The sequence below is a fragment of the Leucoraja erinacea genome, chromosome 9, assembly GCF_028641065.1.
Source record: "Leucoraja erinacea ecotype New England chromosome 9, Leri_hhj_1, whole genome shotgun sequence".
Classification (NCBI taxonomy): Eukaryota; Metazoa; Chordata; class Chondrichthyes; order Rajiformes; family Rajidae; genus Leucoraja; species Leucoraja erinaceus.
The window spans coordinates 65,292,857-65,309,684 of record NC_073385.1 but is presented as its reverse complement, the minus strand read 5'-3'; the positions used below and the strand labels follow the sequence as shown (position 1 = coordinate 65,309,684).

Genomic DNA, 16,828 nt, shown 5'->3' with positions numbered 1-16,828 from the left:
CCACGTCCGTGTCAGAATTAAAGGACGTTCCTTTAGGAAGATGAGGAGGAATTTCTTTAGTCAGACGGTGGTGAATCTGTGGAATTCATTGCCACAGAAGGCTGTGGAGGCCAAGTCAGTGGATAGAGATGAAGGCAGAGATAGATACTGTAGATTCTTGATTTGTGCTGGTGTCAGGGGTTATGGGGAGAAGGCAGGAGAATGAGGTTAGGAGGGAGAGATAGATCAGCCATGATTGAATGGTGGAGTAGACTTGATGGGCCAAATGGCCTAATTCTGCTCCTATCACACGGGGCTGCAAAGGGATAGTAACTCCCACATCCTGCTTCGCACCCACCTCCTGACCATTCATGATCTTCTCCATGTGGGCAACATCCCTGAAGAAAACCTGCTCCAGATACATCTTCTCCAGCCAGCCCCTCTTGTGCTCCCACTGACTGTACAGATCTGACCTCTCCTTCTGCAGACTATCGACCTTGTCTTGGACCTAGAGAGAAAGAAACAGGAAGCATTAGACGCAGACACAAGGGGACTGCTGGACAAAACAAGAAATAAAACCAGCTTTGGGCCATTCAGATCCTCGTTCTTGCTCACTCATTTCGTTAGATCAAGGCTGATTATTTTTTAAGAGGGAACTGCAGATGCTGGAGAATCGAAGGTACACAAAAAAGCTGGAGAAACTCAGCGGGTGCAGCAGCATCTATGGAGCCAAGGAAATAGGCGATGTTTCGGGCCGAAACCCTTCTTCAGACTGATCGTGGGCGGGGACAAGAAAGAAAAAAGGAGGAGGAGCCCGAAGGCTGGGGGATGGGAGGAGTCAGCAGGGGGACTGAGGAAGGGAAGGAGATAGCAAGGACTAACAAAATTGGGAGAATTTGGGGAGTCTGCATCCTGGGGGCATGAACATCGAATTCTCCCAATTTTGTTAGTCCTTGCTGTCTCCTCCCCTTCCTAAGACCCCCTGCTGTCTCCTCCCATATCCCAGCCTTCGGGCTCCTCCTCCTTTTTCCTTTCTTGTCCCCGCCCACCCCCCCCCCCGATCAGTCTGAAGAAGGGTTTCGGCCCGAAACGTTGCTATATTTCCTTCGCTCCATAGATGCTGCTGCACCCGCTGAGTTCCTTCTGATTATTTTTTAGTTTAGTTTAGAGATACAGCGTGGAGACAGGCCCTTCGGCCCACTGAGTCCGCACCGGTCAGTGATCCCCGCATACTGTCCTACACGCACTATGGACAATTTACATTTATACCAAACCATTTAATCTACAGACCTGTACGTCTTTGGTGTGTGGGAGGAAGCTCCCAGAGAAAACACTCGCAGGTCACGGGCAGAGCGGACAAACTCTGCATAGACAGCACCTGTTGTCAGGATGGAACCCAGCGCTGAAGGCAGCAACACTACCGCTGTGCCACCGTGTCGCCCCTAATGATCTTTTAATTCAGCATCACATTCGGGCACGAACGACATCCCGGAATTCCGATTAGGGGGAGGGATGGAAAGTGGGAAACAGGAGGGAGAGAAAGCAGAGGGGCAAAAGGTGGGGCAAGGTGAGGGTAGGGTGCATGAGATGGAAAGAGAGGACGGATATAGGGAGGGGGGGTGGTGGGAGAGGAGGGGAAGAGGGGGAGCAGTGGGGGTGAGGGGAGAGAGTGGGACAGAGGGGAGGAGGGTGGGCAGAAGAAAGTGGGGGAGGGGTGAGGATAGAGGGGGGAGAGAGTGGGGGAGAGGGGTGAGATTGGGGGAGAAAGCGGGAGGGGGAGAGACGGTGGGAAGAGAGAGGGGAGAGGTGAGAAGAAGGGAGAGAGTGGGAGAGAGATGGGAGAGGGGGAGAGTCAGTGGTGGAGAAAGAGGGGAGGGGTAGAGGGGAGGAGAAGGGGTGGGGGTGTGGGGGAGAGGGGGGGTAGAGGGGAGGAGAGAGGCGAAAGAGTGGGTGTTGGAGGATAGAGGAGGGGTGAGGGAGAGTGGGATAGGTGACACAGTGGAGAGGGATAGAGGGGGGGAAAGAGGAGGGGAGAGGGGGAAGAAGAAAGGGGAGAGAGAGGGGGGCAGAGAGAGAGATGAGGGAGGGGAAGCGGGGGAGAGAGAGTGGAAGGTGAGGCAGAGGGGAGAACAAAGAGGGGGAGGGGGAGAATGGAGCGGGGGACAGAAGGAGGTGCCGTGGGGGGGGGGGGGAGGGAGGGGAGAGGGAGGAGAGGAGAGAGTGTGTGGGGAGAATGGGAAAGAGTGGGGGATAAAGGGGAGGTGGGGAGGGAGGAGGGGGGGGGAAGAGGGGGGAGGGAGGGGGAAGGGCAGAGAGGGGAGAGGGGGAGAGGAGGAGGGAGGGGGAGGGAGGGGGGAGGAAAGGGCAGAGAGGGGGAGAGAAGCGGGGTGGAGTGAGCACAGAGGGGGGACGCGGGGTGGACAGGGGAAAAGGGGAGGGGGGACAGGGGAAAAGTGAGTGGGGAACGAGAAGGATAGGGAGGCAGTGTGGGGTTAGTTGAGGATAGAGGTGGAGAGAGAGGGGGAAAGGGGGAGAGATGGGGGGGAGAGAGGATGTAGAGGGGGAGAGGGAGGGAGGGGAGCAGGAAATATGGCAGGGGTGAGCGGAAGAGATGGGTGGGATATAAGGGGGTATTGAGGGGAGTCTAGAGAGGGGGAGGTGAGGGGTACAGTGGAGATGGGAGAAAGATGACAGGAGAGAGGGAAGCATGGGGGGAGCATTGAGGAGGAGATGGGGAAGGGGAGGATAATGGAGAGAGAGTGGGAGAGATGGGGTGAGGGGGGGAGAGAATGGAAAGCAACTAAAGAGCAGGTGAATGGGAGAGGGAGAGGAAAAAATATGGGCGAGAAATGAGAGAGAGAAGGAGGGGAGAGAGGAGATGGAGAGGGGAGGTGGGGGAGAGGAAGGAGGCTGGCGAGAGAGGGGAGGCAAGGAGGTTAGTAGGAGAGGACAGAGGGAAGAGGTGAGGAGAGGTGGGGGCAGGAGAGGGGGAGGGAAGTGAAGGCATATGAAGGGTTGGGGAGGCCATAAATGGTGGAAGGAAAGAGAACGAAGGTCTACTTGAGAGAACGACGGCACAGCGGTCAAGTTGCTGACCAGCGTGGGTTTTCTTCCGAGATCTTCAGTTTGCTCCCACACGACAAAGACCAAGGTTAATTGGCTTGGTGTCAATGTAAACATTATCCCGAGTGTGTGCGATAGTGTTCGTGTGCGGGGATCGCTGGGCGGTGCGCACTCGGTGGGCAGAAGGGCCTGTTTCCGCGCTGTATCTCTAAAACTAAACTCAACAATCAGGCTTGTGGGTGAAGCAATATTAAACGATTGGACAGCAAAGCATGATTCAAGATTCAAGAGAGTTTTATGTCATGTGTCCCAGATAGGACAATGAAATTCTTGCTTTGCTTCAGCACAACAGAACATAGTAGGCATGAATACAGAACAGATCAGTGTGTCCATATACCATTGAATATATATATATATATATCTATTAATATATAAAACTCAAATCCATCCGTCCGCCTGCAGTACGGATCCCTTCCTGCCTTTTGATTCGCCTGATGGCTGTCCTTCCTATCAGCTCCAACACACTTCGAAACAAAGTTTGCAGAGACAGGCTCCTGTAACTTTTACCTGAAGGCAGCAGCAGGGGAGATGCAATTGTGTGGGAGAGTGGATGGTGCTGGAAACCTACATGATGCAACCCTTGATGGTGAGGGTGGGAAAGTGAAGGGAGAACATGGTGGAAGCAGCGAGTTGGGGGAAAAGTGACGGAGAATAAAGAAGAAAGGATGGAAGCATTAAAAGAGAGTTTGGGAATTTCCGGACGGGAAGTGAAGAAGTTTGAACAAGTTAGGGCTTTATTCTTTGGAGCGCAGAAGGTTAAGGGGGGACTTGATAGAGGTCTTTAAAATGATGAGAAGGATAGACAGAGTTGACGTGGATAAGCTTTTCCCACGGAGAGGAGGGAAGATGCAAACAAGGGGACATGACTTGAGAATTAAGATTTCAAAGTTTAGGGGTACATGAGGGGGACTTCTTTACTCAGAGAGTGGTGGCTGTGTGTGAGCTTTGAGTGGAAGTGGTGGAGGCAGGGTTTGTTTTGATATCATTTGATGGTGAGGGTGGGGATAGTGAAGGGAGGAGAAAGGTGGGGAAGCAGCGAGTCTGGGGGAAAAGGTGACGGAGACTAGGGGAAATACGAGAAAGGCACGGAAAATTAGGGCCGATTTAATGGAGTTTCCGTGCTGGAATTTATACGGGAATGGTGAAGAAGTCCAGAGAAAAGAGGAAGCACCAGGAATGGAGAATGTTCTCACTTCTCTGGAGTTTGATGGCTCCACCTGCAGGATCTCGTGGCCGAGGCTGACCAAATGCCCGAACACCTCTTCCCTGGCATCGATTTCAGCCCGAATCTGCTGGTGTTGGTTGAGTTTTAAATCAGTCGTGGAGCTGTCTCTGGTCGTTTCCTCCAGCTTCATCTCTCTTGTCAACCCAGCCGACCAGGAGAAGTAGTCCCGTACCTAGGAGGTGCAGAGGCCAGAACATGCTTGGTCAGGGAGGATGGAGCAGTACAGCACAGGGACAGGCCCTTCAGCCCACAATGTCTGCTGCGATCTTGATGCCTGCATCTTCCCAGTGGCTCTACAAATGCCTCTGCAATGTTGCCATCGTATCTGCGTCCGCTGCTTCCCCGGCAGTGTACGCTAGGCACCCACCCACTCCCTGTGTTGCTAAACACTTTAACTCCCTTTCCCATTCTCATACTGTCACTGTCAGAGTGAGGCCTAGCGCGAATTGGAGGAGCAGCACCTCATATTTTGCTTGGGCAGCTTACACCCCCGTTGTGTGAACATTGACTTCTCCAACTTCAAGTAGCCCTTGCTTTCCCTCCCTCTCCCACCCGAGTTCTCCAACTAGTTCTACTGTCCTCCTGATTAAATTTTACCGCTTGTATACTTCGGTGTCACCTTCCCCTCATCCAACAGTGAACCATTCAACGTCTGCTTTGATCTGTCGTTTTAACACCTTACACTTCCTTATCTCCATGTCTCCCTCTCCCTCTCCTCTGACCCTGTCTAAAGAAGGGTCTCGACCCGAAACGTCACCCATTCCTTCTCTCCAGAGATGCTGCCTGTCCCGCTGAATTACTCCAGCATTTTGTGTCTACCTCTGTGTAAAATGCTTGCTTTGTAAATCTCCCTTATAGAAGCAAAAACCATTACAATTGTTAACCTTAAACTTCAAATAACTTTTAGATATAAATGACTGTCATATTGTGTGTAAATTAATTTTTATCACAAAGCAGTTATTTGGCTATCTGTACATCAGACCACCCTAGAAACACTGTCCACTTTGCCCTGTGTTTGAGCTCTAACCCACAGTTCTGCTATTTCAGCCTTTCTTCACCCCCAATTTTTTAAGGATCCCATATTATTTCAAGAGGAATAGGCCATATAGACCTGTTCCCCAGCCATTTCTCTTTCAAGCAATAGCCATTAAACTTCATTATTGCATTGGTGTTTGTAAGATTTAGTTTGGTTTAGTTGGCGATCCAGTGCGGAAACACCAAGTCCGCACCGACCAGCGATCCCCGCACATTAACTCTACCCGACAAACACTAGGGACAACTTACGAACTTTACCGAGGCCAATTAACCTACAAACCTGTACGCATTGAAGCCCTATCCTACGGTACGAGTTCATTCCAAGAGTTCTCCCGAGTTTGCCCTGATTCGAACTCGGAGATTTACGGTAATGGCCACTCGTCGGTACTCGGGGCTCTCGTGGACATATTGAAAAATCTTCACGAGTCTTCCCGAGCTTACCTGCCGTTAGCGAGTCTTCCCAAGTACCTGCCATTAGCGTTACAAGCTACTTAGAGGTGTCCCCGAGCTCCGACGTACCCGCTACGTTCATTCTCCGTACTTACCGCGAGTTTGATTTTTTTTAAACTGGGGAGAGCTCTTGGAATGAACTCGTACCATGGGATAGGGCTATCAGGAGTGTGGGAGGAAACAGAAGAACTCGGAGAAAATCCATGCGGATCACGGGGAAGACAGCACCCGTAGTCAGAGTCGAACCCGGGACCTGGGGCTCTGGCACTGCAAAGCAGCAACTCTAGCGCTGTGCCACCATGCAGCCTATTTTGATGTATACAAAATGGCCACCTTTGTGTTAATGTATTTCCAATGTGACAACACCTCCTTACAAACTTCTTCATTGCCTTAGTATGTCCCGAGGTTGCTGGAGGTTCTACATTCACCAGATAAAAGCTGTCCAGGGTCTGAGCTCCCCAGAGGAGCATGGGTGAAGCTCAACAGACTTGGTACTGGAGTTGGGGGTTTCAACACCAGCGTGTGGAGATGGGGGCTCCCTCCGCCAGAGCCCAGCCTGTGAATGCAGAGCAGAACAACACACAGCCAACCATGTCATCTCTGGGTGCCCGCTCTACCACCCACCAAATGGAGCTGTGTCAGGGCCTGGCAGACATTGACGCCAACAGAGACACCAACCTGGCTGCTCAACACCCGGCTTGAGATCTAACTATTCCTTTGGTTTATTTACGTTTCATTCACAAGAAGAAGAAGTTCTACATTAACACTAGCCTTGCTATTTTCTGTTTCCACAATTTTCCTTCCAAAGATACTCACCAGCGCCAGGAACTGTTGGATTTTACAGGCCTGCTCCAGAAGTTCTCTTCGCTGCTCCACTTTACTCCTGAGACTCTCCCAGTTCTCAACCACTGCCTGTTGCTGGGCCTGCAGGGCTACGCTCTGCTGCATGGTGCACCTGTGCAACACACCGTCTGCAACATCCACCAGCTCCTGCAACTGAGACCACAAGGAAAATAGTTGTCCCACAAAGTTAATCTGCAAGTCGAATCAGTAGCAAAGAAGGCAAACAAAATGCTAGCATTTATTTCACGTGGGCTAGAATGCAACAAACAGGGATGTAATTCTGAGGCTCTATAAGGTGCTGGTCAGGCCACATTTGGAATATTGTGAGCAATTTTGGGCCTCATATCTGAAGAAGGATGTGCTGGCTCTGGATAGGGTCCAGAGGAGGTTTAAAAGAATGGTGCCAGCAATGAGTGGGTTAACATATAATGAGCGTTTGACGCCACTGGGCCTGTACTCGCTGGAGTTCAGAAGGATGAGGGGCGGGGGACCTCATTGAAACACACAGAATAGTGAAAGGCCTGGATAGAGTGGACGTGGAGAGGATTTTCCACTAGTGTGAGGTCTATCCTAGAGTTTTTTGGCCTCAAAACGGGAAAGGACATTCCTTTAGGAAAGACGGAGGAGGAATTGGGAAAGGGGGAGATGGTGGCGAGATCTGGGTGTCATGGTACACCACATTGAAGGTAGGGAGGTGCATTTTAAAGTAGAGATAGAAATAGATGGCATGTTGGCTTTCATAGCAAGAGGATTTGAGTATAGGAGCAGGGAGGTTCTACTGCAGTTGTATAGGGTCTTGGTGAGACCACACCTGGAGTATTGCGTGCAGTTTTGGTCTCCAAATCTGAGGAAGGACATTATTGCCATAGAGGGAGTGCAGAGAAGGTTCACCAGACTGATTCCTGGGATGTCAGGACCGTCTTATGAAGAAAGACTGGATAGACTTGCTTTATACTCTAGAGTTTAGGAGATTGAGAGGGGATCTTATAGAAACTTACAAAATTCTTAAGGGGTTGGGCAGGCTAGATGCAGGAAGATTGTTTTCGATGTTGGGGAAGTCCAGGACAAGGGGTCACAGCTTAAGGATAAGGGGGAAATCCTTTAAAACCGAGATGAGGAGAACTTTTTTCACACAGAGAGTGGTGAATCTCTGGAACTCTCTGCCACAGAGGGTAGTTGAGGCCACTTCATTGGCTATATTTAAGAGGGAGTTAGATGTGGCCCTTGTGGCCAAGGGGATCAGAGGGTATGGAGAAAAGGCAGGTACGGGATACGGAGTTGGATGATCAGCCATGATCATATTAAATGGCGGTGCAGGCTCGAAGGGCCGAATGGCCTACTCCTGCACCTAATTTCTATGTTTCTATGTTTCTAGTGGGAGAGTCTAGGACTAGAGATTTTCAGCCTCAGAAATAAAGGACGTTCCTTTAGGAAGGAGATGAGGAGGAATTTCCTTAGTCAGAGGGTGGTGAATCTGTGGAATTCTTTGCCACAGAAGGCTGTGGAGGTCTTCAATGGATATTTTTAAAGTAGAGATAGATAGATAGATTCTTGATTAGTACGGGTTTCAGAGGTTATGGGGAGAAGGCAGGAGAATGGGGTTAGGAGGGAGAGACAGATCAGCCATGATTGAATGGCGGAGAGGACTTGATGGGCCGAATGGCCTAATTCTGCTCCTATCACTTATGAATTTATGACCTTATATCATGATGCTATCTCTGAATCACACTATCTGCTGAACACTTTAACTCCCCCTCCCATTCCCACACTGGCCTTTCTGTCCTGGGCCTCCTCCATTGTCAGTGAGGCCCAAAGCAAATTGGAGGAACTTCATATTTTGCTTGGGCAGCTTACAGCCCAGCGATATGGATATTGAAATTCAGTGACCCGAACTTCAAGTGACCCTTGCTTTCCCCCTCTGGTATCCACCCCTCCCCCCCCCCCCCCCCCCCCCCCCCCCCCGCACCCCACCAGTTTTCCTACTGGTTTCACAGTCCTCCTGATTAATTTTAGTTTATAAGCCTCGTTGTCACATTACCCTCAGCTGACAGTGAGCCATTCTACATTTCCTTTGAGCATAGAAACATAGAAATTAGGTGCAGGAGTAGGCCATTCGGCCCTTCGAGCCTGCACCGCCATTCAATATGATCATGGCTGTTCATCCAACTCAGTATCCCGTACCTGCCTTCTCTCCATACCCTCTGATCCCCTTGGCCACAAGGGCCACATCTAACTCCCCCTTAAATATAGCCCATGAACTGGCCTCAACTATCTTCTGTGGCAGAGAGTTCCAGAGATTCACCACTCTCTGTGTGAAAAAAGTTCTTCTCATCTCGGTTTTAAAGGATTTCCCCCTTATCCTTAAGCTGTGACCCCTTGTCCTGGACTTCCCCAACATCGGGAACAATCTTCCTGCATCTAGCCTGTCCAACCTCTTAAGAATTTTGTAAGTTTCTATAAGATCCCCTCTCAATCTCCTAAATTCTAGAGAGTATAAACCAAGTCTATCCAGTCTTTCTTCATAAGACAGTCCTGCTTGTCTGCTTTGATCTGTCCTTTTCACACCTTACATGGTACTTGCACCCTTCCATATCTCTAGTCTAGGGAGATCGTGTAGTACTATCACCTGTAAATATAGCTCATACCGCTCCATACTAATGGCCGTAGTGATGTGGTATAAAATTAAAAGAGTCTTCTACCTGTTGCTCAACCCCTGGCAGTTCGTGCTCCAGCCCTTCATGTACATGTAGCTGTGCCTGAACGCTCTGACGATCACTTGCAATGTCATCAGGAATGCTTTTACGTTTCTCCTGGAGAGACAGAAGCAAAGGGTGTAAGAGAATACATTGTTACTCCAAATCCCAGGCTGTGAGCTCATTCCTGGTTTATCCCTGCCCTCGGGAAGAAGGTACAGGAGCCTGGAAAGTGTAACGACCAGGTTCAGGAACAGCTTCTTCTCTGCAGCCATCAAACTATTACACACTGCAACCTCCAATAAGCTCTGAACTACATAGACTATTATTGTTATTATTGCACTGTTATTGTTTGTTTCTTTTATTATGTGTACATTTGTGTGTGCGTGTGTGTGTGTGTGTTTTTGTGTGTGTACGTGCATATACGTGTGTGTATGTGTGTGTGTATATATATATATATCCACATAGACACACACACAGACACACAGACACACAGACACACGCACACACACACACACACGCACACATAGGCAGCATCTCAGGAGAGAAGGGATTCCAGCCTGAAAAAGGTTTTCGACCCGAAACATCACCCATTCCTTCTCTCCAGAGATACTGCCTGTCTCGCTGAGTTACTCCAGCATTTTGTGTCTATCTTCTATATATATGTGTGAGTATGTTTATTTACACACATTTAACTTTTTTTCTCGTTTATTATATTGTTCACAGTGTACTATGTTTACATATTCTATTGTGCTGCAGCAAGTATAGGGCCTGTTCCACTGTACGAGGTAAATCAAGAGTTCTCCCGAGTTTTCCCAATTCGAACTCGGAGAATGTCCGTAGCGGGTCCGTAGGAGTTCGTGGATGTCACGTAGCGGCTCGTACGAGTAACGGTGGGTACTCGGGAAATCCGGTAAACGCGTGACGTGACAACTCTGTGAAAAATGTCCACGAGTAAAAAAATACTTGTGATAGACAAATGATTACTTTTTACTCGTATGAGCCGCTACAAGACATCCACGAACTCCTACGGACCCGCTACGGACATTCTCTGAGTTCGAATCGGGGGAAAACTCGGGAGAACTCTTGAATTACCATGTACAGTGGGACAGGCCCTTTAGGATTTCATTGTTCTATCTGGGACACATGACAATAAAACACTCTTGACTCTTGGGAACAAAAAACAGCCAATACACGGGACCCGGTAGGAGATAAAAGCCCAGGTTCAGTTCAGTTTAGTTTATCACACGAACATGAGGTACAGTCAAAAGCTGTTGCTGCGTGCTAACCAGTCAGTGGAAAGACAAAACATGATTACAATCGGGCCATTCACAGTGTACAGATACATGTTAAGGGAACAACGTTTAGTGCAACTAAATAGGTAGAGAGTGCAGTTTAATGGCATGAGTGCCGTGTCTAATTTAACATGTATAGCATGTACAAAGTGAGATAATTACAGAGTGAAGTATATCTTCCATTGTCTCATTAAAGGTGCATCCACGGCAGGTACAGTGGACGTTCTATGTAGCACAGGCAGGTTAGATATGGAATGCATGAAGTTACAGCTCCTGTTCTGTATTTGAAGAAGGTTGCTCTACGAATTCAGCCCCAGATACCTACCTTTGGGAACCCAGGGTGGAGAGGACATCTCAAAATATCCAATATGAGTAGCAGTTGATTCTGGGGCACTTTGGGCCCAACCCACTGCCAACATGGTTAAGAGTCCCACAGCAAAAGGAGTTGATCTCAATAAATTGGACCAGAATATGTAAGAACCAAATGGCAAGAAATTGCAGTGAATTGTGGACGCAGCCCAGACCAACACACAAACTGACCTCCCTTCCATTGACTCCATTTATACCTCACGCTGCCTCGGCAAGGCCAGCAGCATAATCAAGGACGAGTCACACCCTGGCCACTCCCTCTTCTCCCCTCTCCCATCGGGCAAAGGTACAGAAGTGTGAAAACGCACACCTCCAGATTCAGGGACAGTTTCTTCCCAGCTGTTATCAGGCAACTGAATCATCCCACCACAACCAGAGAGCAGTGCTGAACTACTACCTACCTCATTGGTGACCCTCGGACTATCCTTGATCAGACTTGACTGGCTTTATCTTGCACTAAACGTTATTCCCTTATCATGTATCTGTACACTGTAAATGGCCCGATTGTAATCATGTTTTATCTTTCTGCTGACTGGTCAGCACGCAACAAAAGCTTTTCACTGTACCTCGGTGCACGTGACAATAGACTAAACTAAACTGAACATGTGGAGTAGCCATATTTCCAGCTAATCCAAAATATCATCCTGTCAAATTGCAGAAAGGCCAAGGTACTCACCTCAATGTTGGTGAGGGCATCAGCCAGGTCTTGGCTGCACTTGTGAAATTCTGCAGCATCGCGTAGCTTCTGTCCCCTCTTGTGAATTTGCTTCTGCAGACTGCTCCATAAATCCCTGCAAAAAGTGCAAAACATGACAACAGGTCACGGCCATAGGCAAGGGTTAAGAGTCGGGAGCAAACCAAGCAGGTCATCTTATGTTCTACTCTATGCACTGGGTGCCCAGAGGTGAGGATGGTGGGACTAAAATGGAACTGAAAGCCAGAAACCCCTTCAAATAATCAACCAGAGGCTGTAACCTCACGTGCTCCATGTATATGTATAAGGCTCAGAGGGGATAGAGCCTTCTCTGTTGCTGCTCCGGCACTCTGGAACACCCTGCCGTTGCACATCAGACAGGCCCCCTCACTGTCCATCTTCAAATCCAGTGTTAAAACACATTTGTACTCCCTGGCTTTTGACCGTGCCTGAGACTTTGCTTCTGTTTGTGGTGTTTTTGATGTTTCTTTATTTTACATGTCTTTTCCTACTATTTCTTTTGATTGTTATTTTTGGTGTGTATTAACTTTTTTTTGTCAATGGTTAGTGATGTACAGCACTTTGTTGCAACTATGTTTGTTTTAAAAGTGCTCTATAAATAAAATGATTATTATTATTATTATTATTATTATATGTGGAACACAGACTCTTCCAGCCTGCAAGCAGGCAGCTGGCGAGGCAGTGACCTGGCTCAGGAATTGGTTGTATGGGACTCCTTGGTGCAGTACCCTCCACCCCAGGTCCCAGATATAAAGGGCAAGAATCCATGCATAGAGGGACCTCCACCAGGGGGGACCTCTCGTGACCCCCCCCCCCCCCACCCGACCACATCATGTCTGGGTGGTGGATCAGGGCGAGGACGTGTAGGGTGTGGAGGAGGAGCCCATCCCTGCGTCTCGGAGGGGTGTAAAAGGTGTAGAGGAAAGGCGTTTTCTAGGTCCAACGAGTACTTCTGGCTGAGTGGGGTTCAGCACAGCCGGAACTACTTCACACATTCGAGTCTCCCTGACACCCGGTGGGGTGGGACAGGGGGTCAGCCATTCCCACGACCGGGACATCGCCCTCAGCCGGCGGTCGATTGGCAACCAGGCTCCAGCCTCTTAGACTCAAGTCCCGGTAGAAACCGGGCATCCTCTGCAGGACAGCACGGCTGACACCCACCACCCGTATCAGCGTACCTCCTTGAAGGCAGCAGCCCCGCTGGAAAAACCGTGTCGCCAGCACGTGCCACCCGGGAGGCCGTTGAAGGGACTGGTGTCTCTGCAGGGTCCTGAGGCAGAGAGCTGTGCGAATGCACGCCAGTAACTGACCACCCGCCACGATTGGGAGACTCAGGACCACTGCGGAAACCCAGTGCCTTCAGTTGCCCCTGAAGAAGTCCACCAACTTCCTCTGGATGATCCCAGCAAAGGTGGCCGGCCTTAGGAGGAGCGGGACCCAATTGGGAACAATTTTGGTGAGCCCCAGGTTCCCAGACAAGGTCTGTAGAATCATAGAAATACAAATAAAGTCTATTATAGGAAGAGTTTGTGGATGTCTCGTAGGGGCTCGTACGAGTAAAAAGTTAAAAACATTTTCATCACAAATATCTTTTTACTCGTGGACATTTTTCACAGTGTTGAAAAAACGTCACGGGTTTACTGGATTTCCCGAGTACCTACCGTTACTCATACGAGCAGGTACAAGACATCCACGAACTCCTACGGACCCGCTATGGACATTCTCCGAGATCGAATCAGGGGAAAACCTGGGAGAACTCTTGAATTACTTCATACAGTGGGACAGGCCCTTTAGCTGGCACAGACTCAATATGCTGAAATGGTCTACAATGTTACGTGAGAATACTTCACCTCAACAGATTCAGCCTCTGGACAATTTCCTTCGACTGCAGGTGGCCTTTTTCAACAAGTACGTTTACTAAGGTTTCACAACCATGGACTCGCTCATCTCCCGTCTCCACTTGATGCTGGAAGGCTTCAAACAATGCCTGCAGGTGCTAACAAGGCAAAAACACCACAGACAATGATGATACAGTTACATTGCCTGATATGCACTTCATATTAACAGGAATGGCAAAGTAAACTCTGCAAGAGTTGATAAATGAATTACACACAAAAAGCAGATCAGGAGCATTTAAGAGAACTCGGCAAATGGAATCAGGTTTGTTCCAATAATGTGGACTTTATTTTGAAATTTAAAGGCAAGTAAAGGATATCTTTAAATCAAGAACGTGGGAAGATTGTGCTTGGGGTACGTGCAAAGTTCTTACCTACTTTCATCAAAATATTGAGACTGAACACATCTGGTCTAGAGGATATGTCATAGAGTCATACAGCATAGCAACAGGCCCTGCAGCTCAACTCATCCATGCTAACCAAGATGCCCCATCTAAGCTCATCCCATTTGGCCAGGCTTGGCCCATTCAAATCTTTCCTGCCCATGTACTAATCCAAGTGTCTTTTAAGTGCTAGTCCAGTAGCTGCCTCAACTACCTTCTCTGGCTGCTCATTCCATATATCCACCTCTCTCTGAGTGGAAAAAGTTGCCATTCAGGTTCCTATTAAATCTGGCCCCTCTCACCTTAAACCTATTTCCTCTGGTCCCATGTCCACATGACTTCTCGCTCTGTTTCCGGGTCTCCCAGTTTGGACCCAACCAGGATTTTTGGGACCTGCACTCAATCCACCACTTCTTGCAACAGTTCCCCTTCCATGCCCCGTTCAGTTCAGTTCTCCCAAAGCTCGGATCCTCACTCACCCAGAGGTGCAATGGACCTCAACTATACTTTATTCTCCGCGGAACCCATTTCCCCGCTCACCCGACCTACAGGTTATAACTAAGAAGACAATATGGGGAGAAAAGATGAGGTACGAAGGTAAGCTAGCCAAGAATATAAAGCAGGATAGTAAAAGCTTCTGTAAGTAAGTGAAGAGAAAAAAATTAATTAATACCAAAGTTGGACCCTTGAAGACCGAAAAAGGTGAATTTATTATGGGGTGCAAGGAAATGGCAGATGAGTTGAACAGGTACTTTGGATTTGTCTTCACTAAGGAGGACACAAACAATCTTCCTGATATAGTAGTGGCCAGAGGATCTGGGGTGACAGAGGAACTGAAGGAAATCCACATTAGGCAGGAAATGGTGTTGGGTAGACTGATGGGACTGAAGGCTGATAAATCCACAGGGCCTGATGGTCTGCATCCCAGGGTACTTAAGGAAGTGGCTCTAGAAATCGTGGATGCATTGGTGATTATTTTCCAATGTTCTATAGACTCAGGATTGGTTCCTGTGGATTGGAGGGTAGCTAATGTTATCCCACTCTTTAAGAAAGATGGGAGAGAGAAAACAAGGAATTATAGACCAGTTAGCCTGGGGAAGATGCTGGAGTCAATAATAACAGATGTGATAGCCAAACATTTGGATAGCAGTAACAGGATCAATCCCATGATCCCACTGAATGGCGTTGCTGGCTCAAAGGGCCGAATAGCCTACTCCTGCACCTATTGTCTATAGAAAGCAGTGGAGACCAATTCTCTGGATACTTCAAGGGATATGGTGAGAAGGCAGGAACAGGGTACTGATTGTGGATGATCACATTGAATGGTGGTGCTGGCTCGAAGGGCCGAATGGCCTACTGCTGCACCTATTGTCTATTGTCTGCTGCTTGACCTGCTCATTACTCCAGCACTTTTTTTTGTAAACCACCATCTGCAGTTTGTTGTTTCTGCGTCCTCTGACTCTTTATTCCTCTGCCCAGGGTCAAAGACTCTGTGCATTCACCCTATCGATTCCCTTCATGATTTCATACACCTCTACAAGATCACTCTCAGCAACCTGCACTCCGAAGCATAATGTCCTAGCCTGCCCAACTTTTCCCTGTAGCTCAAGGCCTCGAGTCCTGGCAACATCATTGTAAATCTTCGCTGCACGCCTTCCAGATTAATGACATCCATCCTATAGCAGGGTGGTCAAAGCTGAACACAATACTCCAAATAAAGCCTCACCAACTTGTTTATCACAACTAGTCTCTCTTCCATGTCATTATTTTCTTTTTCAGTGCTGCTATGTTGTTTACGTTAATCGTGGTAAGTCCCTATTGCTGATTCAATGTTATTCCCCTTGGGATATCTAGCATGCTACCTTCTTCCACTATATTCTCCAGTAAAATTAACTTGCCCTTTGCTATTTTTATTTACAATATAACTGCTTTCCAAATTCATCCTCTTTTTCTGTGATAAAGTTGTGTATATTTTCCACTGATTTTCATCTTCACTGCAAATGTATTTCTGTTTTCAAGTTCTTGAAAACAGTTTGATGTTAATACTTCTCAACACTTCTTTATATGTATTGCAACTTGGCAGAGGAATGATGATGATAATAATGGACTTGCTTATTTTTTTTATTTTGAGAAAACTACAGGTATAGGTGCAAAGACTAGGCTTGTTTTCACTGGAGTTTAGAACGATGAGGGGTGGATCTTATAGAACATATAAAATTATAAAAGGACTGGACAAGCTAGATGAAAGGAAAAATGTTCCCAATGTTGGGCGAGTCCAGAACCAGGGGCTCTCCCGAGTAACGGGTACATCGGAGCTCGGGGACGTCTCTTAGCGGCTTGTAATGCCCCTGTCCCACTTAGGAAACCTGAACGGAAACCTCTGGAGACTTTGCGCCCCACCTAAAGTTTCCGTGCGGTTCCCGGAGGTTGCAGGTGGTTGCTGGAGGTTGCAGGTAGTGGAAGCAGGTAGGGAGACTGACAAAAACCTCCGGGAACCACACAGAAACCTTGGGTGGGGCGCAAAGTCTCCAGAGGTTTCCGTTCAGGTTTCCTAAGTGGGACAGGGGCATAACGCTGATGGCAGGTACTCGGGAAGACTCGCTAACGGCAGGTAAGCACGGGAAGACTTGTGAAGATTTTTCAACATGTTGAAAAATGTCCATGAGAGCCCCGAGTACCGACGAGTGGCCATTACCGTAAATCTCCGAGTTCGAATCAGGGCAAACTCGGGAGAACTCTTTGAATGAACTCGTACAGTGGGACAGGGCTTTTAGAATAAAGGGTAGGCCATTTAAGACTGAGGCGAGAAAAAACTTTTTCACC

The 16,828-nt window shown here is 48.4% G+C and overlaps 1 protein-coding gene across 1 annotated transcript in view; it reads right to left on the bottom strand.

The window, feature by feature from the left end:
• sptbn5 (spectrin, beta, non-erythrocytic 5) overlaps positions 1-16,828 on the bottom strand; it is a 217,314-nt gene that overhangs the window by 76,178 nt on the left and 124,308 nt on the right. The window contains exons 30-35 of the mRNA XM_055641059.1: positions 13,578-13,723; positions 11,689-11,803; positions 9,355-9,465; positions 6,629-6,808; positions 4,296-4,499; positions 338-487 (exon numbers count right to left, since the gene is read on the bottom strand). Coding sequence (XP_055497034.1) covers positions 338-487; positions 4,296-4,499; positions 6,629-6,808; positions 9,355-9,465; positions 11,689-11,803; positions 13,578-13,723 — 906 coding nt within the window. The remainder of the gene's footprint in view (positions 1-337; positions 488-4,295; positions 4,500-6,628; positions 6,809-9,354; positions 9,466-11,688; positions 11,804-13,577; positions 13,724-16,828) is intronic.